Below are 17,400 nucleotides of genomic sequence, written 5' to 3'. Positions count from 1 at the left end.
ACCTGATCAGAGTTTGTAATATGATCATGTTTAATTCTAGAATTTTAATAGATATTGTGCAGTTGCGGTCAACTACAGCCCTGATTTCCCTGAACATTTGAGGCACAGTTGAAAAACAAAAGTCTGGTTGTAACCTGAACCCTAACCAATCCCCACAGTTTGACAGCAGTGGAATGGGACTAGTTCTAACTGATTGACCTTGTCACTAGTTATTGGGCGATATGTTGTCCGTTTACCAAAAACATTCACTCCTCAGCTGTGACGCTTAAGCAAATGAAGCAAAACTTTTCCGAGGCGTGTCCATGAATTTTCCATTAGTTTAAAGAAGTTTCTTTTCCACTTTTGCGCTACGTGGCAACGGTTTTTATAGCACAGACTCTCCTGCCTGTTTTTCGGTGTTAGTCCTTGGGTAGGTGACGCAGGTATCGGTTTACAGGTGCGATAACCAATCCGCCTCAACCTCTCCATCTCCTATTAAAGAACTCATTAGCAGCCACTGAATCATTTCTCCTTTCACCACTGGGGAGCCGTCACATTTGTTAAAGATGTCAGACTGAATGCAGTTGCCTTGAACATCTGTCTCTGCTGCTTGGGGGGATGTCAAGATGTTTCGTTTAATAGTAGAGTCAGCTAGTAATCTTCCTGATTCAAAATTTGGGACACCCGACCCAATAGCGTCGGTCACTTTTAAAGGTGAGTGTATTAAAATATAACCGAACTGTGCACCAGAAAATATAGAAACTAGTTGTACATCACAGAGCCAGAGAATGTTGGAGTAAAACTACTTATGATTCTATTATTCCGTTGCTTTTGATAAGAGAATGTTTTAATTGGTGATTATCAAAGTTAAGGTTGTACGGTGAAGTCTCCGCTCCTCCGCCCAAAGATATTCTTTCCCTCATAGGGGCGGGGGTCGATTTAACTAAACCATCGCTGCTTTAAACGTCTCCCCCACCCCCATTTCTCCCTCCCCTCTTCCTCTAATTCAAGTGAAGTACCATTGTTTTTTTTTGTTGCCTTAAGGTGTGGTCGTTTTGACTTTTTTTTTTGTTAATTGGAAAGTTAAGTTTGGAAAACAACTGCTTAAATTCGTCCTTAAGAAGTGACTCACTCCTTTTTGAGGACTGCTGCAGTTTAAGTCCGACATAACTGGTGATTTTTCTAACTTTTTTAATGCTTAAATTATTTCTACAACTTCTAATCCTATATTTTTCATGACTTTTTAAAAAGAAATTTACAAAGCTTTTCGACCCTCCATTTGGTTAATATAACTTTCATTTTTATACCAGCAACAAGACGACAACGCACCAATGTGATTCAACTTCCTCTAGTTAACTGGATATGTTTAATGTTCTTAAATGCCATTCAGTGCATAAAAGAATGCTCCCGTACAAGTACTTTTTGTCCCAGTTTGTTGGTGTAAACCGCTTGAAGCTAGACCTACAATTAGGTATTAATATCAACAAACTTGTTCTGTCTTCACCTAATATGTACACAAACAGCAGTCTACCAGAATAAACGTGTATTCTGTAGTATTGTAGACTGCAAATCACTTTGCTGAGTGCTTTTTTTGGTGGAGGAACAAAGGAGTATTTTTTTTAAATGACAAATGTGCACATTTGCTTGTTGACTTAGTGATTACCTGAGCTATATCGATTTGGTTTCTGGCCTGTGCTGAGTTAGCTGATCTCCAGCTGGGGTGCTACAATTGGGCTCAGTATCCCAGATTGGGAAGAGAAAATCAGATGGGGTCCTACTCCTATTGCTGTTCAAGAATCCTCTGCTGGAAGTGTCTGTGGGGATATGACATGAGAGCAGGATCTGGTTTAGCTGAGATACCCCCTCTTCTTGGGTCATGCATGAATAATAACCATTTAGGAGAGTTACTGGAGGTGGGCAAGTGTCTAAAACTTTACCCTAGAAGGGAAGAGAGAAAATTGGCAAAAATACATTTCAGTTTTAAATTTAAAAGGTTTTATTTCAACTAAATGAAATGTACTTAAGACTTTCACTTTTCTGATTTTTGGGAGTTGATCATCTGTATATGTTTCTACAAGAATATTTGTGGGTAGCGGAGTATGAATTACCCCTCCAAAAAAAACGTTTAAGTATTCATGAGGACTTCCAATATCTTGTAAAATAAAAATTGAATGCCTTGAATAATGGCTACTGCATGTTTCCTTTTTTGGTGTTTTTCTTTACAATATTTACATTGTAATCTTGTGTAAACATACTTATGTTAACTATTGTCAACTGTTCATGAAGCCTGCCTTATAACTAAATACTTGTAGAAATACTTGGTTGGGTTAGCATTTTTGAAACGATTCCAGTCATAGACACAATCTCTGGGGAAGAAATGTGTTCACTATCTCTTCCATCTCTCCTCCCCTCTTTGCCCTGCCCTGCTCTGCCCAAAAATGATTTAGTTCCCCTCTCCAAATCCCAGATTTGACCTTAATGTTTCTGGTCTGAGGATGTATCTACCCAGTACACTCTCTTATGTTCCTCTATCAGTTTGTGGCTGCAGCAGTTTTCAGTATTGTGACCAATTTTGATTCAAACATATCAGTGATCATAAAATCGAAAGCTTGTCAACTGCAACGTTAAATGTTTGTCATTCTGTAATAACTGGGATGAACAAAATGTGAAATAACAATTACTGGTGTCTGCAATTTTTAAGAATTCAGAATGTTTCCAAAAATCTATTGGATAAGTGGTGATAAATCAACATCTTACTTCATAACCTAAGAGTTTTCCATACTTGAGAAAGAACTGTTTTACTTCACTGTCCTGCCTTTTTTTTCCATTCTTATTTGTGTGTGCTCAAACCAAATCTGAATTGAAACTCTTCTGTTGTTTACAACTATGGGGGGAGGGAGCTTTTCACTGCCAGGCACAGTGACATTCAGGTAGGAATTTGTCTTGGGCCGTTTCACTTCGTCTGCCTGTTATAGGCCTCGTCTGGTATTTAGTCAGTTCTATTGAAGTTAATAGAACTATTGGGAGGGGCCCATAATTGGGCGGCCCGTGCGGTACCACCCATTTTGCACTACTGCCCAAGACTAATTTCTACCCTTGTCTTCAAATGTTTGGAAACTGAATTATCTTTACAAGTAAAGCAACTTAGCCCATTTACAGGGGCATTTGCTGAAATTAAATGTCTGCTCAATTTAAAAGTGTTCTGAACATGGCTTTATTCTGTTTTACACAAAGTTAGGAAACTTAAATCTGTTGCTGTGTTCTTGACTTGCCTCTGGTTCACTGAAGCTAACTTTTAATATGCACATATGTATTTGCCATGAGCACTTTTTTCCTCTTTGGATGCAAGACTCCAATTTCAATGGATCAGAATTCCACCACCACTAGGGGCCTTGGAGGGGGGAAAAATAATTAAATGTCTCAAGTTTAAGTATATGTCCACTTTATTTCCAGAATATGAATAACCTGAAAGATTTGATCTGTTTAATTGTGCAGCCTGTGTTCATACTGCTCACAGGTTGATTCTCTTATTCATTTTTCAATGGCCTTTGTTTTGGATTAGGTATTGTTAAGCAATACATTGCTGCTATGTAGCCCTTCCAATTCACCAGTGGTTCAGCATGTCACAACATTGTTTCAACTGTTAATCTCAACAATCATTTATGATTCAAATCCAACACCTTTTTTCTATTTTTTAAAAAAAGGTTTAATGAATTAAACTTAAATTAGAAGGAGATGATTAAATAAGAAAAGCATCATGCTGTGATTCAGGTCAGATTGTAGTGCCTTCCAGCCTTTCTCCAGCTATGTTTGAATTCTGACTCAATACACATCTTGTGCCAATTTTATTCTTCAACTAGCCCTCAAGTCACAGTAGATGTGGTGAATCCATTTTGACTTTTTTTTAATATAAGAATCTTTTTTGTAGAGACTTAAAAAAAAAAATCATCTGGATACTTTTAACAATTATCTGTATCTTCTAACAAAGCTCCCTTTTACTGCCACACCATTGCTCTCTGTGCATATTGCAGATAATGCTGTCCTACAATATACTTGCAAAACTTTATTGCTAAACTGTCTGGTCTGGAAGATTGGTCACCCTTTAGTCAACTGTTGTATCCCAAGTTTGGCAATTCTAGTACACACCCCTAGACATTGTGTCCTGAGGTTCATTAGAATTCTTGGTCATACTGTGGTTATTGAAAGTTGCAGAATATGATGTCCCAGCTTTAATTTACATTATGTTATTAAGAATAGTCCATTTATATTTCACACAACTACAACATTATCTATTGATAGAAATATAGAGTCTGCAGGGCACACTGACCATTTTATTACATTTTTTTTCTCTGATCTATTAATATGGGCAGATTGAGATCGTTTGTATACAAGTTGCCAAGCACAAGATAGTATTAGCTTAAAAGGATAAAGGCAATGCAAAGAATCAAAATAGGTAATCCATGGTACACTGTGTTGTACATAGTGAAATGTAAAATTGTGTCTGTAGAGAAGTTACTAGAAAGAAGTTTATTTAGAGATTCTACAGATGTTTGCCATTGTCTTGCTTTCTTGTTCATAAATATCATATGATCTGTGTGGCTTTCTTATGTTTTCTTTGCTGCATCCTTCCATCTGTAATTCAGCTGGTCTGTTAAGTATTTTCCTGTAGTAGCATAATTGTAATGGGACTATCCACAGGCATTAATCGACCCATGAGTGAGGATCTTGGTGAATCCTGCAATTCTACCCTAATACAGGAACAGTGAGATATAGATATATCTCAGGTGTCACGAATGAATAACAAACTGTACCTTGCTGCTGGGGAGTGTTCAATAATCACTAGAGAAAATGAACACCATAGCAGGAAGTAAGTTATGCATTCAAGTAAAATGTGTGTAAATAAACTGCAGTTTGGTTCTGGTACAGTTCCTGGTCTGATTGTAAGGATTTTTTTCCCATACCCAACCTGTTCCATATGATTTTAAGAATATTGTGTATCCTGGAAACTCTAACCACTTTGGCCAGGATCCTGCATATGAATGTGTCAAGTTGTGTTGATACATTCTTGTATACAGGGATGTGAGGTAAATATTGTCATTGGTAGGCAAATAGACTTCTCTTTGGTCTGTTTTCGAAGTGCTAATGTTCTGGGTGCAGAATAACTTTTTTTTGTTCTTACATTTGCGAAAAGGGATACCAGAATGATCAGAGCAGGGTGGAAATGCTGAAAGGGTGGGAAAATTCAGACCTTTTTAGCATTAGTCTTTTAGATCATAAAATTAACTGTGTCTTGCTGTTTATCAGGAACTGCTCACTGCAGATGTGCCTAATTTTCAACTCTTCTTTCAGGTGAAAAGAAGAAAACCAAGTCAATTAGCAATGAGTTGAACCCAGTGTGGAATGAGGTAAGAGAATATTTAGACCAAAACTAACCCTTATTTAATTTTCCAAAAAAAACTTTCCATATAGAGCATAACATCAAGAGTAGGCCATAAGGCTCCTCCAAGTGCGCTCCGCCATTCGATAAGATCATGGCTGATCTTCAATCTCAATTCCACTTTCCCACCTGATCCCCATATCCCTTTATTCCCCTAGAGTCTTAAAATCTATCTCTCAGCCTTGAATATACTCAAGTATAGTAACTGATATTGTGGAGTGATGCTAAGGATATAATCTATTTTTGGGGATCAGTTAGATTCTACATTGCTGCAGCTTTGTTCTGATTTGTTATGTCATCTGGATCTCTTGGTCCATTGCCATCATCCTGAACATGACTAGCAAAAACAGTTCTCTGAAATAAACTTTACAAATTGATCCATTAATTGCTCCAAATTTTTCAACATCAGGGTTAAGTATTGATCAGATGTTCCCATTTTTCTGCCTGTTACCACTTGCCTTTAAAACATTTCAATTGCTCAGCATCTCTTAATATGAAGATCATCCTAAGTTTCTTAAATAATAGACTTTATTAGGGATTAAAATGTGTTGACCATTGTCTTATTTCTTTATCTGCAGAAAATTGAATTTGATTTGAAGGGAGAGCCCTTAAATGCTTCCTCATCAATTGTTGTTGTGGTTAAGGACTATGAGACAATCGGAAAAGACAAGTATGTATTTTAATGGTTAACTTCATGTATTTATTTCCTACTTGCTGCTTTTAAAATAATGATTTGCTGCAATCCATTGTCCTCTCTGGTATTGGAGCTCTGTCGTGAAAGACCTATTTCAGTGTTAATCCAACAATTGGCCAAAGTTTTCAAATGTTGTTTCCTTGATGTATTTTGTGTCCAGTGGTGGTGTTGATGTAGATTCTGTATAATGTATAGGAATGTCTCTTTCCACATAAAGCAACATTGGTAACCCATTAATTTCAGTGGGCATGGTACGTGTGTTCTTTGTTACGCAGATTTGGTTTTTTAAAAAAAATCCAGTATCCTATTCCATAGTACTGTCAGAATATTGTCTTTAACCAGCACAGTCAGATTACAGTTGATTGACACCTGCATCTTTCATCCTAAAAGGTAGGGCATTTTAGCACACTGACTGCTTTGTGGTCACTTACCATGTTACAGTTCCATAATCAGCCGTCAGGTTCAATTTGAACTGCACATCTTGTGTGTCAGGTTAGGTCACTTAGTAGCCGCCTTGCCTCCTAGAGTCAGAATTAAAGTCCCATTCCAGGATTTAAGTATATGAAACTAGACAGATGTTTCAGTATTGATGCATTGTCAGAGGTGGTGTATTTTTGGATAATGTATGAAACCAAGAACTATCTGCCTGTTTGTGATTCAGATGTACATTTAAAGATCCCGGGTCACTATTCAAAGACGAGAAGGGAATTTTCCAGGTATCCTGAACCACACCACCAAAAACAGAATTAACTGGTCATTCATCTCGTTTCTATTTATGGAACATTTCTTTGTGCAAAATGGCTGCTGCATTCACCTACATAAGTGATTCCATTTCAAAGCAGTCCATTGTATAAGCAGTGCTTTGTGATATTCATAGAGATGTGATTTCTTTTCCTCAATGTCCTCTGACTTAGAACTGGTGAAATGAAAGTTCTGGTGTTCAGTAACAATGACATTTAAATTTGGGCCTAAGGCAATAATTTTTTTAATTGGAGTAAAGTACTCCATAATAACTACCAGAGCCATCCCTAACTCTGTTTTTCAACTGTAGAATGGCTCTATCATGGGTGTTCTGGAATTGAGGCTGAATTGATAATATTGCATATTGATTGATTTTCATGTTTTTTCTAGTTCGTATTTAAAATTCATGTATTTCAATTCAATGGCTAAGCAATATCTTAAGTTTAGTGTTCTCTTTCACACCCATGATCACCAAGTCTCAATCACTGATGAGGCTATCTCAGATCACTTCCTCTTTCCTTAGCATCCATGTCTCCCAATCCCACTACTCTTCCCCGCCCCCACCCAGCTTCCTCACCAACTCGCTCTCAAATTCTCAACTCTCCAGCCCTCTACCCATCACAACACCATTACTGCAGTCAACTTACTTAACAGCTCCCTTCTCAACACCAAGTCGCTCACCATCTTCTGCCCCTGCTGTGTCCCCAGTACACCCTACAGTCAGAGGGCCACAGACTTGAGCAAACCTGGAGCACATCTAGTCTTATCAACCACTGCTTGCTTATGTTGAGCTTTAAGACACTAAACTAGTGAGTTAGTGCACAAGGCATTCAAACACAAACCAGAAAAACAAGCTGTCGAGCAGTACTATGCCTCTCGCCCCAGGATCATCCTAGAGAGTCAAGACAAACCATGGTTCCTTTTCTCCATAATAAACTATCTCCTCAAATTGCTATCTTTTGTCCCCTCCATCCTCACTTTTAACACCAAATGTGAGGATTTACATAGATTCCTTCATCTCTAACAGGCCACCTGACTCGGCCACCATCTCCCCCTACCTTTAACCTTTCCACTCTTCCTCCTCCGCAAACTTCCACAAGACCCATTTTAGGCTTCCTCAATCCCCACCTCGCACACTACCTTTACCGATCTGTATACTTGCAGACATCATAAGCTGCTACTTTGCTCAGGCACTCGTTTTCTCCCTTTCAAAACTGCCATCAACACCCCTTCCTTGCCTGTCCTACCTCTCCAACTACTATTCCATCTCTAACCTTACTTTCCTCTTGGAAGAGAAAGAGCTTGCCTTTTTTATATAATGCCTTATTACATCTGCAGGACATCCCAAGTCACTTCATAACCAATGAATTGCTTTTGTGTAAAGTCACGTGGCAGCCAATTTGTGCACAGCAAGATCCCACAAACATTAAAAGATTAATCTGTTTTTGGTGGTAATTGAGGAAGGAATGTTGACCAAGACACTGAAAACTCCCTACTTTTTTGTTTTTAATAGTAGTTATGGGAATTGATACATCCACCTGAACAGACAGATGAGGTCTCCGTTTGGCCACTTAGTCAAAATCATCTGATTGTAATCACAGCATGTTACTCCTCTGTGTACTTTATAACTTTTTCACTGAATTTAGTGTGATTGACAATACTGTCCTCCACTGCTTCTCCTTGTCACTGCCCTTGCTTGGTTCCACTCCGACACATCTTCATGCAGCCTGAGCATCTCCAGCAATGGCTTCTGCTTCCACCTCTGCATGTATACCCCTGTGCATCCTTTTTCTTTATCTACATACTACCCCTTAGTGATAGCATCTGCTGTTATAATTGGTTTCCACATGTATGCTGATATCCAACTGTACCCTTCACTGTTTCCCTTGACCTCACTGCTATCTTGGTGCTGTCAAATGGCTTGTTTGATATTTAAGTTATGGGTGGGCCAGAAAGACCAAAAGAATTGTTTTTGGTCCCTGCCAGAAACTACCCTATCTGAAACCTAAGCATTCTGTTGGACCCAAACCTCAGCTTCTATATCCTATCAATCACCAAAACTGCTTGATTTCATCTTTACAGCAGTACTATCATTAGTATCGTTGTCCATCTTTCATCACCTCCCAATTTTTTTCCAGTGCCCTTTTCCACTTTTCATAAACTCCAATGTATCCAGAACTTGGCTATCTGCATTCAGTAATGCAGCTTGTCCATCACTCCCATCTCTGGGGATAGAGGGGCAATATAGATCAGCAATGTATTGAATTTAAAATCCTTGTCCTCCTCTCATCACTCCACAGCTTTGCCTTGCTCCCCTCCCATGCCTTCTGGTCCTCTGACTCTGGCCTACTTTGCATCCTGTGTGGCAGAGTCTTTAGCTGACCTGGCCCTACTCTTCAGAACTCTCTCCTAAAACATCCACCTCTTTTTTTTAAAAGCTTCCTTTAAAACCTATTTCTATGAGTGAGCAAGCATTGTCACTTCCAACTACCTCACTAAGGCTCGGTATCCATTTTTTTTCCCTCTGTGAAGCAACTTGGGAATATTTGTTAAATATTATATAAATAGCTGTAGTAACATGCAGCTTTTTATTCATTCATAGGATATGGGCATTGCTGGCAAGGCCAGCATTTATTGCCCATCCCTAGTTGCCCTTGAGAAGGTGGTGGTGAGCCACCTTCTTGAACCACTGCAGTCTATATGGTGAAGGTTCTCCCACAGTGCTGTTAGGGAGTTCCAGGATTTTGACCCAGCGGCGATATATTTCCAAGACAGGATGGTGTGTGACTTGGAGGGGAACGTGCAGGTGGTGGTGTTTCCATGCGCCTGCTGCCCTTGTCCTTCTAGGTGGTAGAGGTTTCGGAGGTGCTGTCGAAGAAGCCTTGGTGAGTTGCTGCGTTGCATCTTGTAGATGGTACACTCTGCAGCCATGGTGAGCCGGTGGTGGATGGGGTGCCAATCAAGCAGGCTTTGTCCTGGATGGTGTCAAGCTTCTTGTGTATTGTTGGAGCTGCACTCATCCAGGTAAGTGGAGAGTAATCCATTACGCTCCTGACTTGTGCCTTGTAGATGGTGGAAAGGCTTTGGGGAGTCAGGAGGTGAGTCACTCGCTGCAGAATACCCAGCCTCTGACCTGCTCTTGTAGCCACAGTATTTGTGGTTGGTTCAGTTTAGTTTCTGGTTAATGGTGACTCGCAGGATGTTGATGGTGGGGGATTCGGTGATGTAATGCCGTTGAATGTCAAGGGGAGGTGGTCATTGCCTGGCATTTGTGTGGCGTGAATGTTACATGCCACTTATCAGCCCAAGCCTGGATGTTGCACGGACTGCTTCATTATTTGAGGGGTTGCGAATGGAAATGAACACTGATCAATCATCAGCAACCATCCCCATTTCTGACCTTATGATGGTGGGAAGGTCATTGATGAAGCAGCTGAAGATGGTTGGGCCTAGGACACTGCCCTGAAGAACTCCTGCAGCAATGTCCTGAGGCTGAGATGATTGGCCTCCAACAACCACTATCATCTTCCTTTGTGTTAGGTATGACTCCAGCCACTGGAGAGTTTTCCCCCTGATTCCCATTGACTTCAATTTTACTAGGGCTCCTTGATGCCACACTCAGTCAAATGCTGCCATGATGTCAAAGGCAGCCACACTCTCCTCACCTGGAATTCAGCTCTTTTTGTCAATGTTTGGACCAAGGCTGAAATGAGGTCTGGAGCAGAGTGGTCCTGGTGGAATCCAAACTGAGCGTTGGTGTGTAAGTGTCGCTTGATAGCACTGTTGACGACACCTTCCATCACTTTGCTGATTGAGAGTGGACTGATGGGGCGGTAATTGGCCGGATTGGATTTGTCCTGCTTTTTGTGGACAGGACATACCTGGACAATTTTCCACATTGTCGGGTAGATGCCAGTGTTGTAGCTGTACTGGAACAGCTTGGCTAGAGGTGCGGCTAGTTCTGGAGCACAAGTCTTCAGCACTGCAGCCAGGATGTTGTCGGGGCCCATAGCCTTTGCTGTATCCAGTGCACTCAGCAGTTTCTTGACATCACGTGGAGTGAATCGAATTGGCTGAAGACTGGCTTCTGTGATGGTGGAGCTATCGGGAGGAGGCCAAAATGGATCATCTACTCGTCACTTCAGCCTTGTCTTTTACACTCGTGCTGGGCTCTGCCATCTTTGAGGATGGGGATGTTCATGGAGCCGCCTCCTCCTGTTTAGTTGTTTAATTGTTCACCACCATTCACGACTGGACGTGGCAGGACTGCAACGCTTTGATCTGATCTGTTGGTTGTGCGATTGCTTAGCTCTGTCTATAGCATGTAGCTTCTGCTGTTTAGCATGCATGTAGTCCTGTATTGTAGCTTCAACAAGTTGGCACCTCATTTTTAGGTACGCCTATTGCTGCTCCTGGCATGCTCTTCTACACTCCTCGTTGAATCAGGGTTGATCCCCCTGGCTTGTTGGTAATGGTAGTGAGGGATAGGCTGAGCCATGAGGTTACAGATTGAGGTAGAATACAATTCTGCTGCTGATGGCCCATAGTGCCTCATGGATGCCCAGTTTTGAGCTGCTAGATCTGTTCTGAATCTATCCCATTTAGCATGGTGGTATTGCCACACAACATATTGGACGGTGTCCTCAGTGTGAAGACGGGACTTTGTCTCCACAAGGACTGTGTGATGGTCACTCCTACCAATGCAGTCATGGACAGATGCATCTGCAACAGGTAAATTGGTGAGGACGAGGTTTTTCCCTCGTGTTGGTTCTCTCGCCACCTGCCGCAGGCCAAGTCTTGCAGGTATAATCCTTCAGGGCTCAGTTAGTTGTGGTGCTACCGAGCCACTCTGATGGACATTGAAGTCCCCCACCCAGAATACATTCTGTGCCCTTGCTACACTCAGCGCTTCCTCCAAGTGATGGTCAACATGGAGGAGTACTGAGGGAGGGCAGTAGGTAGTAATCAGCAGGAGGTTTCCTTGCCCATGTTTGACCTGATGCCATGAGATTTCATGGGGTCCAGAGTCAATGTTGAGGACTCCCATGGCCACTCCCTCCTGACTGTGTATATCACTGTACCGCCACCTCTGGTGGGTCTGTCCTGCCAGCGGGACAGGACATAACCAGGGATGGTGATGGAGCCTGGGACGTTGGCTGAAAGGTATAATTCTGAGTGTGGCTGTGTCAGGCTGTTGCTTGACTAGTCTGTGGGACAGCTCTCCCAATTTTGGCACAAGTCCCCAGATGTTAGTGAGGAGGACTTTGCAGGGTCGACTTGGCTTGGTTTGCCTTTGTCATTTCCGGTGCCTAGTGGTTCGATGCTGGGTGGTCCATCCGGTTTTATTATGACTTTTTGTAGCGGGATTGTACAACTGAGTGGCTTGCTAGGCCATTTCAGAGGGCAGATAAGAATCAACCACATTGTGACTCCAGACCCACAGTGTATAGGCCAGACCAGTTAAGGACTGTGAATTTCCTTCCCTAAAGGACATTAGTGAACCAGATAGATTTTTACGACAATCCGGTAGCTTCACGTTCACCATTACTGATACTAGCTTTTTATTCCTGATTTTATTTAATTAACTAAATTTAAATTCCTCAGCTGCCGTGGCGAGATATGAACTCATTATTCCAGATTATTAGTCCAGCAACATAACCACTATGCTACCATACCCATTGTACAGACTTGAATTCTGAAGATGTGTGATGAATATAAATGAGCAATTGGTTCCAAGTGGGAACAGTCCTTGAAGGGACATTACTTGCCTGGAGGGTACCTTCTGTTTTTATGTACCTGGCAGTGTAGTTTTATTAATACTCTAATATGCAAGTAAAGTGGGTACTGATTCTTTTAGGTGTGGTATCATTTGTGTGTTTCAGCAGTTAATTACAGAAATGACCACATAATCATTGTGCAACAGACTAAAGCATTCCAATTATGGTGCCTGAACTTTAATTTTCTTAATAGTTTATGAATTTATAAAAAGCAAAATGTTTTCAGAGCACAACATAAATTGTATGTGTAAAATTGAAGCAGTGTTTGGCATCATTCTGCATGACTGCAAACTCTGCTTCCTTCTTGCAACCACTCAGTTACCAAAACTTTTTTCTGCCATTGCATGTTGCTTGCCTCTGGACCTGTCTTTCCTCGTCTGTTAAACCCTAGTCCATACCTTCGTTCCTTCAAGGCTTGACTTCTCCAGTGCCTGTCTTGCTGGCATTCTTGCTTTAAGACTCCACTCATTCAAAATGCTGCAGCCTGTGTCATCACCTGCACTATGTCCCATGCTTCCATCAACCTGCACTCTCCAAGCTTGATTAGTTCCCTGTGCTCCAGTTTCTTTTGGTTTGGAATATATTTTTTTTGTTATCCCATTTTACCTTCGTAAAATCCTCCTGGATTTGCATCCCTACACATAGCCTCTGCTCCTCTAATGCTGGACTTATTCTCTCCCTCTCTTTTCTTTTCCTTTCCTCTGTACACTACCCCCCCCCCCCCCCCCTCCATAAATCCCGATTCCACCATTGCCAGTCACTTGTGCAGCCATTGCGCACCTACCCTCTGGAATTCTCTGCGTGGGTCTTTTAATATTGGGTGCCACTCCCACCCCTTTGCCAAGCCTCAGCCATTTCCTTCAACTGTACTTTCAGTCCCCATCCTTGCCTCTCCATTCCCTCCACTTCATGCCTGATGTCTGCTGCGTCCTTTTCCTTGGAAGGGCTTTGAGATGTCTTCCTGCACATGAGCATCATATAAATGATCGTTGCTTTGCGTTGCCAAATGTAGATCTATAGTCTGTTATGCGGTCTAGCTAAATACGTTTGTCATTTTACCTCAATCATGTTTGACTTTTTAACAAACTGCTTGGAATTTTTCAGGATATTAATCAAACCATTTCTGCTTGGTTGAGGTGGAGAACCTATTTACTACAATAATGGTCATTATTTAACTACATGAGTGTTCTGCCAAAGTTAAAGTATTAAAGTTAAGTTTATTCTTCAGCCTCCATTTTCTGTCTGAAATTGGCATCAATTTGAGGGTGGGTGGAAATACAGATCAGACATTCCTGTCTCATTAGTCACTGAGTAACCCTTTCAGTACTTGCAGTTTATAAACTTAATTTTGTCAGAATATCTGATTTCTATATTCTTGAAATCCTGATTATTACATAGTGGATTACAGGAATCTAGTGAATGGAGTTTCCTATAAGTAGAAAATCTTGTGATTGAGGAATGTTTCATCTTCAAGAATAACTTAAGCCTTCTGGGTTGAGGTAGGAGTGGGAACTGCACTATGTTCTCTGAATAAGTATCTTGGTGAAATCCTCCTTCAAACATTTAGGACAATGAAATAAGCTAAAAGCTCTTGTCAGCTAATTCTCATCTACACTTATGCAAATGAAGCACACCTCACACACAAAGACGTTTGTGCAGAGGGGAAGGGATCTTCCAACTTTTCTGTATGTTCAGAAAAGTGAAGAAAATAACTCGTTGAGTAGGCTTTGACTTCATTTTAACCACTAGAAATTATGCAATCTTCTAGTTATTTTCTTAACTGTTATCGGCTGTCATTTAGTCTGTCTTATGACTCACTGCAACATGTTCAGAGAGGTTCTGGACTATAGTTGTGCATTGTTTGCTGTTTTGTAGAGGCATGTTCTGCAATCCAGAAATGGTTTGGACTTTAGTCAGAAGTAGCAACTTAACGAAAAAAACTACTATATCTGCTTCATTAAAATGGATCCAGTAAACTGGTATTGAATGTGCTTTAAAGGTATCCCAAAGTTCCACCCACAAATTTTATCTTTAAACAAATGTTGCTTTCTCTGTACACAAACATCTTTTTTATGATATGCTTTATGGCAGCCTTTCCTTTGTCCCTTCCAACTTGCCTAATTTTCCTGAAATGCTGTATTCACCTTTTAAGACTGACACTCTAATATTAACTCCTTTCTGCACCTTCCCATCTTCGAAGAGAAAATATTAAGTTTTAAAATGGAATGGGTTAATTAGGAATGCTAGATTAAATGTGCCGGTTGAGTAAAATAGTTCATATGTTTGTTGCAGAAAGTCTGTTTTCCAAATTTGATTTTTTTTTACACCTGCATGAAATTTTGAGCTCGAATGGCTAATTATGGTGCTGGAGCTTTTGTAGCTTGTGTATATAGAGCAAGCTTAGTCATCTGGCCATTGTAAGACGAGGTGCTGATCCTTGAAGGGTGGGGTAAATTGTGGGTTAGGGAACAATTGTGTGTTGACTTATTCATTACTCATTGGTACGGAAATAGTGCAGTATGCGTTCTCGCATGCTCACTCATATTTTCTTTCTCTCTCTCTCCCCTTCCTGTCCCCTTTATATAATTTACGTTATATACAATTAGAACATAAACTGGGCCAGTTTGTTGTCCACTCCATAATTTATTACAAAAATTCAGTGGGATTTTACTTCAGTGGAATAGACACGTAATCTGTTTTTAAACAAGTCCGCTCAGCTGTGTCATGTATCTGAAAACAGCCACTGTGCTAAGTTTAGCTCAGGAAATGGAGTTACATAAAGTAAGTTTGTAGCTAAATTAACATTCCAGGTAGTGACAATTAGGATTCCAAGATGGAAGATAAACTACCCTCCATACAACACCTCCAAGAAGCTGAATAGTTGAGCAAAGTTGCTATTAGTATTGCACATGTTGTTGCATTTCCAAAATGCAAGTAACCTAGCAACAGTATTGAGATGGGCACGCCTCTTAATGTTAGGAATGTCGGAAGATGAAGCAGTCTTTTTCTGAAAAGTAAAAACTCGCTCCTGCTTGATTTTAGAAATCTACTTTGGCCTGACAGTTGCAATAGGTACATGTGTTAGCAGAATGGTGAACTTTTCACAGAACAAATGTAATGGTGTCTTCTCTTTTTGTGCTGCATATATGTTAATATATATCAGTTTCTAAACTGTCTGTCAGTTAAATTTGCGCAAAGGATCTGGCTCGGAGCCCACTGAACTTTCTTCAATGCATGAAGCCAAAAAATTCAGTTGAACTTTTAAGCAATTCCACATGGAGGAAAGAAAAGCTGAATCTGTTTTGACTTTAGCCCTCCGTTGTTCTAAATAATTTTGTATATAGAGAAATCTCCATGAAGAGCGGTCTGAGCACAAAACATTAATACAAGATTTGTTTTCAGAAACGGGTTTATTTTAATGTATGCAAACTTTTTTGAGAAATTGTGCAAGTGCTATGTTTACTCCCTTCAGCTCCTGAAGTAAGCGAGCCTGATTATAACCTTTTGGGGCTTTCATTTCGCTTGTTTTGATTTTCTAACCGCTCTGTTTTCTGACGTTAATCTCTTCGGCGTTCCTGATGCTAGATTGTTTTTTCACTTAATTGGTTCTACGTTTGACCAGTTTGTCAACCAATCACTTTTTATGATTAAGGTGGCTGTTTGCGAGTTGTAATTTTGCCATCTTTAATCAATTGATAAAAATAACTATGTAATGGAGGTTGGGACTTTAAGTGTGCAACAATCATACTTGGGGGGGAAATTGGCTTTTTAATTGTGTCTGAAAGCTGATAGGCTGAGAGTAACAAAAGACATGGCTGTTACTATGGTGTGGTCGCTAGGCGGGTCTGAGCTGACATTGATTTCGAGGATTCCCTCACTTCACCATTGAACCCTACTTTATGGGGGAGCGGCATGTTTTCAAAACAAACCATTTTTTCTACCATATTATGACCTGGGATGAGTCGCATTCCCTTCGGGCCGACAGAATACAAGCCAGTTCTGGCATCAGCAGAAAAGCATTTTACAATTCAGTCTAGTTACATTGGCCTTACGAAAATTTTTAACGTTCTGGCTACATTTGGAGATTGTGGGGGTGATTTTTAAACCCCAAGAACGGGTGGGTTGGGGACGGGTGGTAGTTGAAAATAGTTGTATTTTTGGGTCGCGATCCGGCTTTATTTCCAGGTTTAACGTCGGCGCGGAAAAGTACAGGCTTTGCATTGGGAATGCAAAGTCGGAAAATTATGCGGTTGTGATCCCAAAAAAACAACTATTTTCAACTCCCACCTGTTCCTGGGGTTTAAAATCCCCCCACCACCCCTGTGTGCTGCCTCCTGTATGATGCATGGTCAGGGGTATGCGATCTGGAACTGAAACCCCAGTACTGCATTTATTCACTTTTTTTTGTCTTGTCCGGTTTGAAAGGTATTTGTACTGTGCTTTCTGGCCAGATTTCAGCCACACAGACAATTCCAGTCCTTACTGTTCAGTACAACTAATAGCTGTACTGCAGTAAAATATAGCAATGGTTTTCTTCCAATTCAGAAAACTCAAACCCCTTGGGTGTGTGATTGGCAAACTTTATTGAAGATGTGAGTGGAATCCCAGCACTCGTGTCTCTGCTGTAGCTGTGAGTAAAACGCCAGAGAGAATTTGTGCTTGCATAGTATCTTATCCTGTCCTCTGGATGCTCCAAAATGTATCACATCCAATGAATTATTTTTGAGTTGCAGTCATTGTTATCTAGGAGATATGTATCAGCTAACTTCTAC

The 17,400-nt window shown here is 40.7% G+C and overlaps 1 protein-coding gene across 1 annotated transcript in view; it reads left to right on the top strand.

The window, feature by feature from the left end:
• Nucleotides 1–380: 380 nt before the first annotated feature.
• Nucleotides 381–17,400, top strand: part of LOC137340126 (myoferlin-like) — a 212,238-nt gene continuing 195,218 nt past the window's right edge. Inside the window, exons 1-3 of the mRNA XM_068002457.1 lie at nt 381–693; nt 5,329–5,384; nt 5,995–6,086. Of these exons, the coding sequence (XP_067858558.1) occupies nt 606–693; nt 5,329–5,384; nt 5,995–6,086 (236 nt within the window). The 5' untranslated portion in view covers nt 381–605. The remainder of the gene's footprint in view (nt 694–5,328; nt 5,385–5,994; nt 6,087–17,400) is intronic.

Source organism: Heptranchias perlo, chromosome 21, assembly GCF_035084215.1.
Source record: "Heptranchias perlo isolate sHepPer1 chromosome 21, sHepPer1.hap1, whole genome shotgun sequence".
NCBI classification, from domain to species: Eukaryota; Metazoa; Chordata; class Chondrichthyes; order Hexanchiformes; family Hexanchidae; genus Heptranchias; species Heptranchias perlo.
Note: the sequence above shows the minus strand (reverse complement) of the source record. Positions and strands in the feature narration are given on the sequence as shown.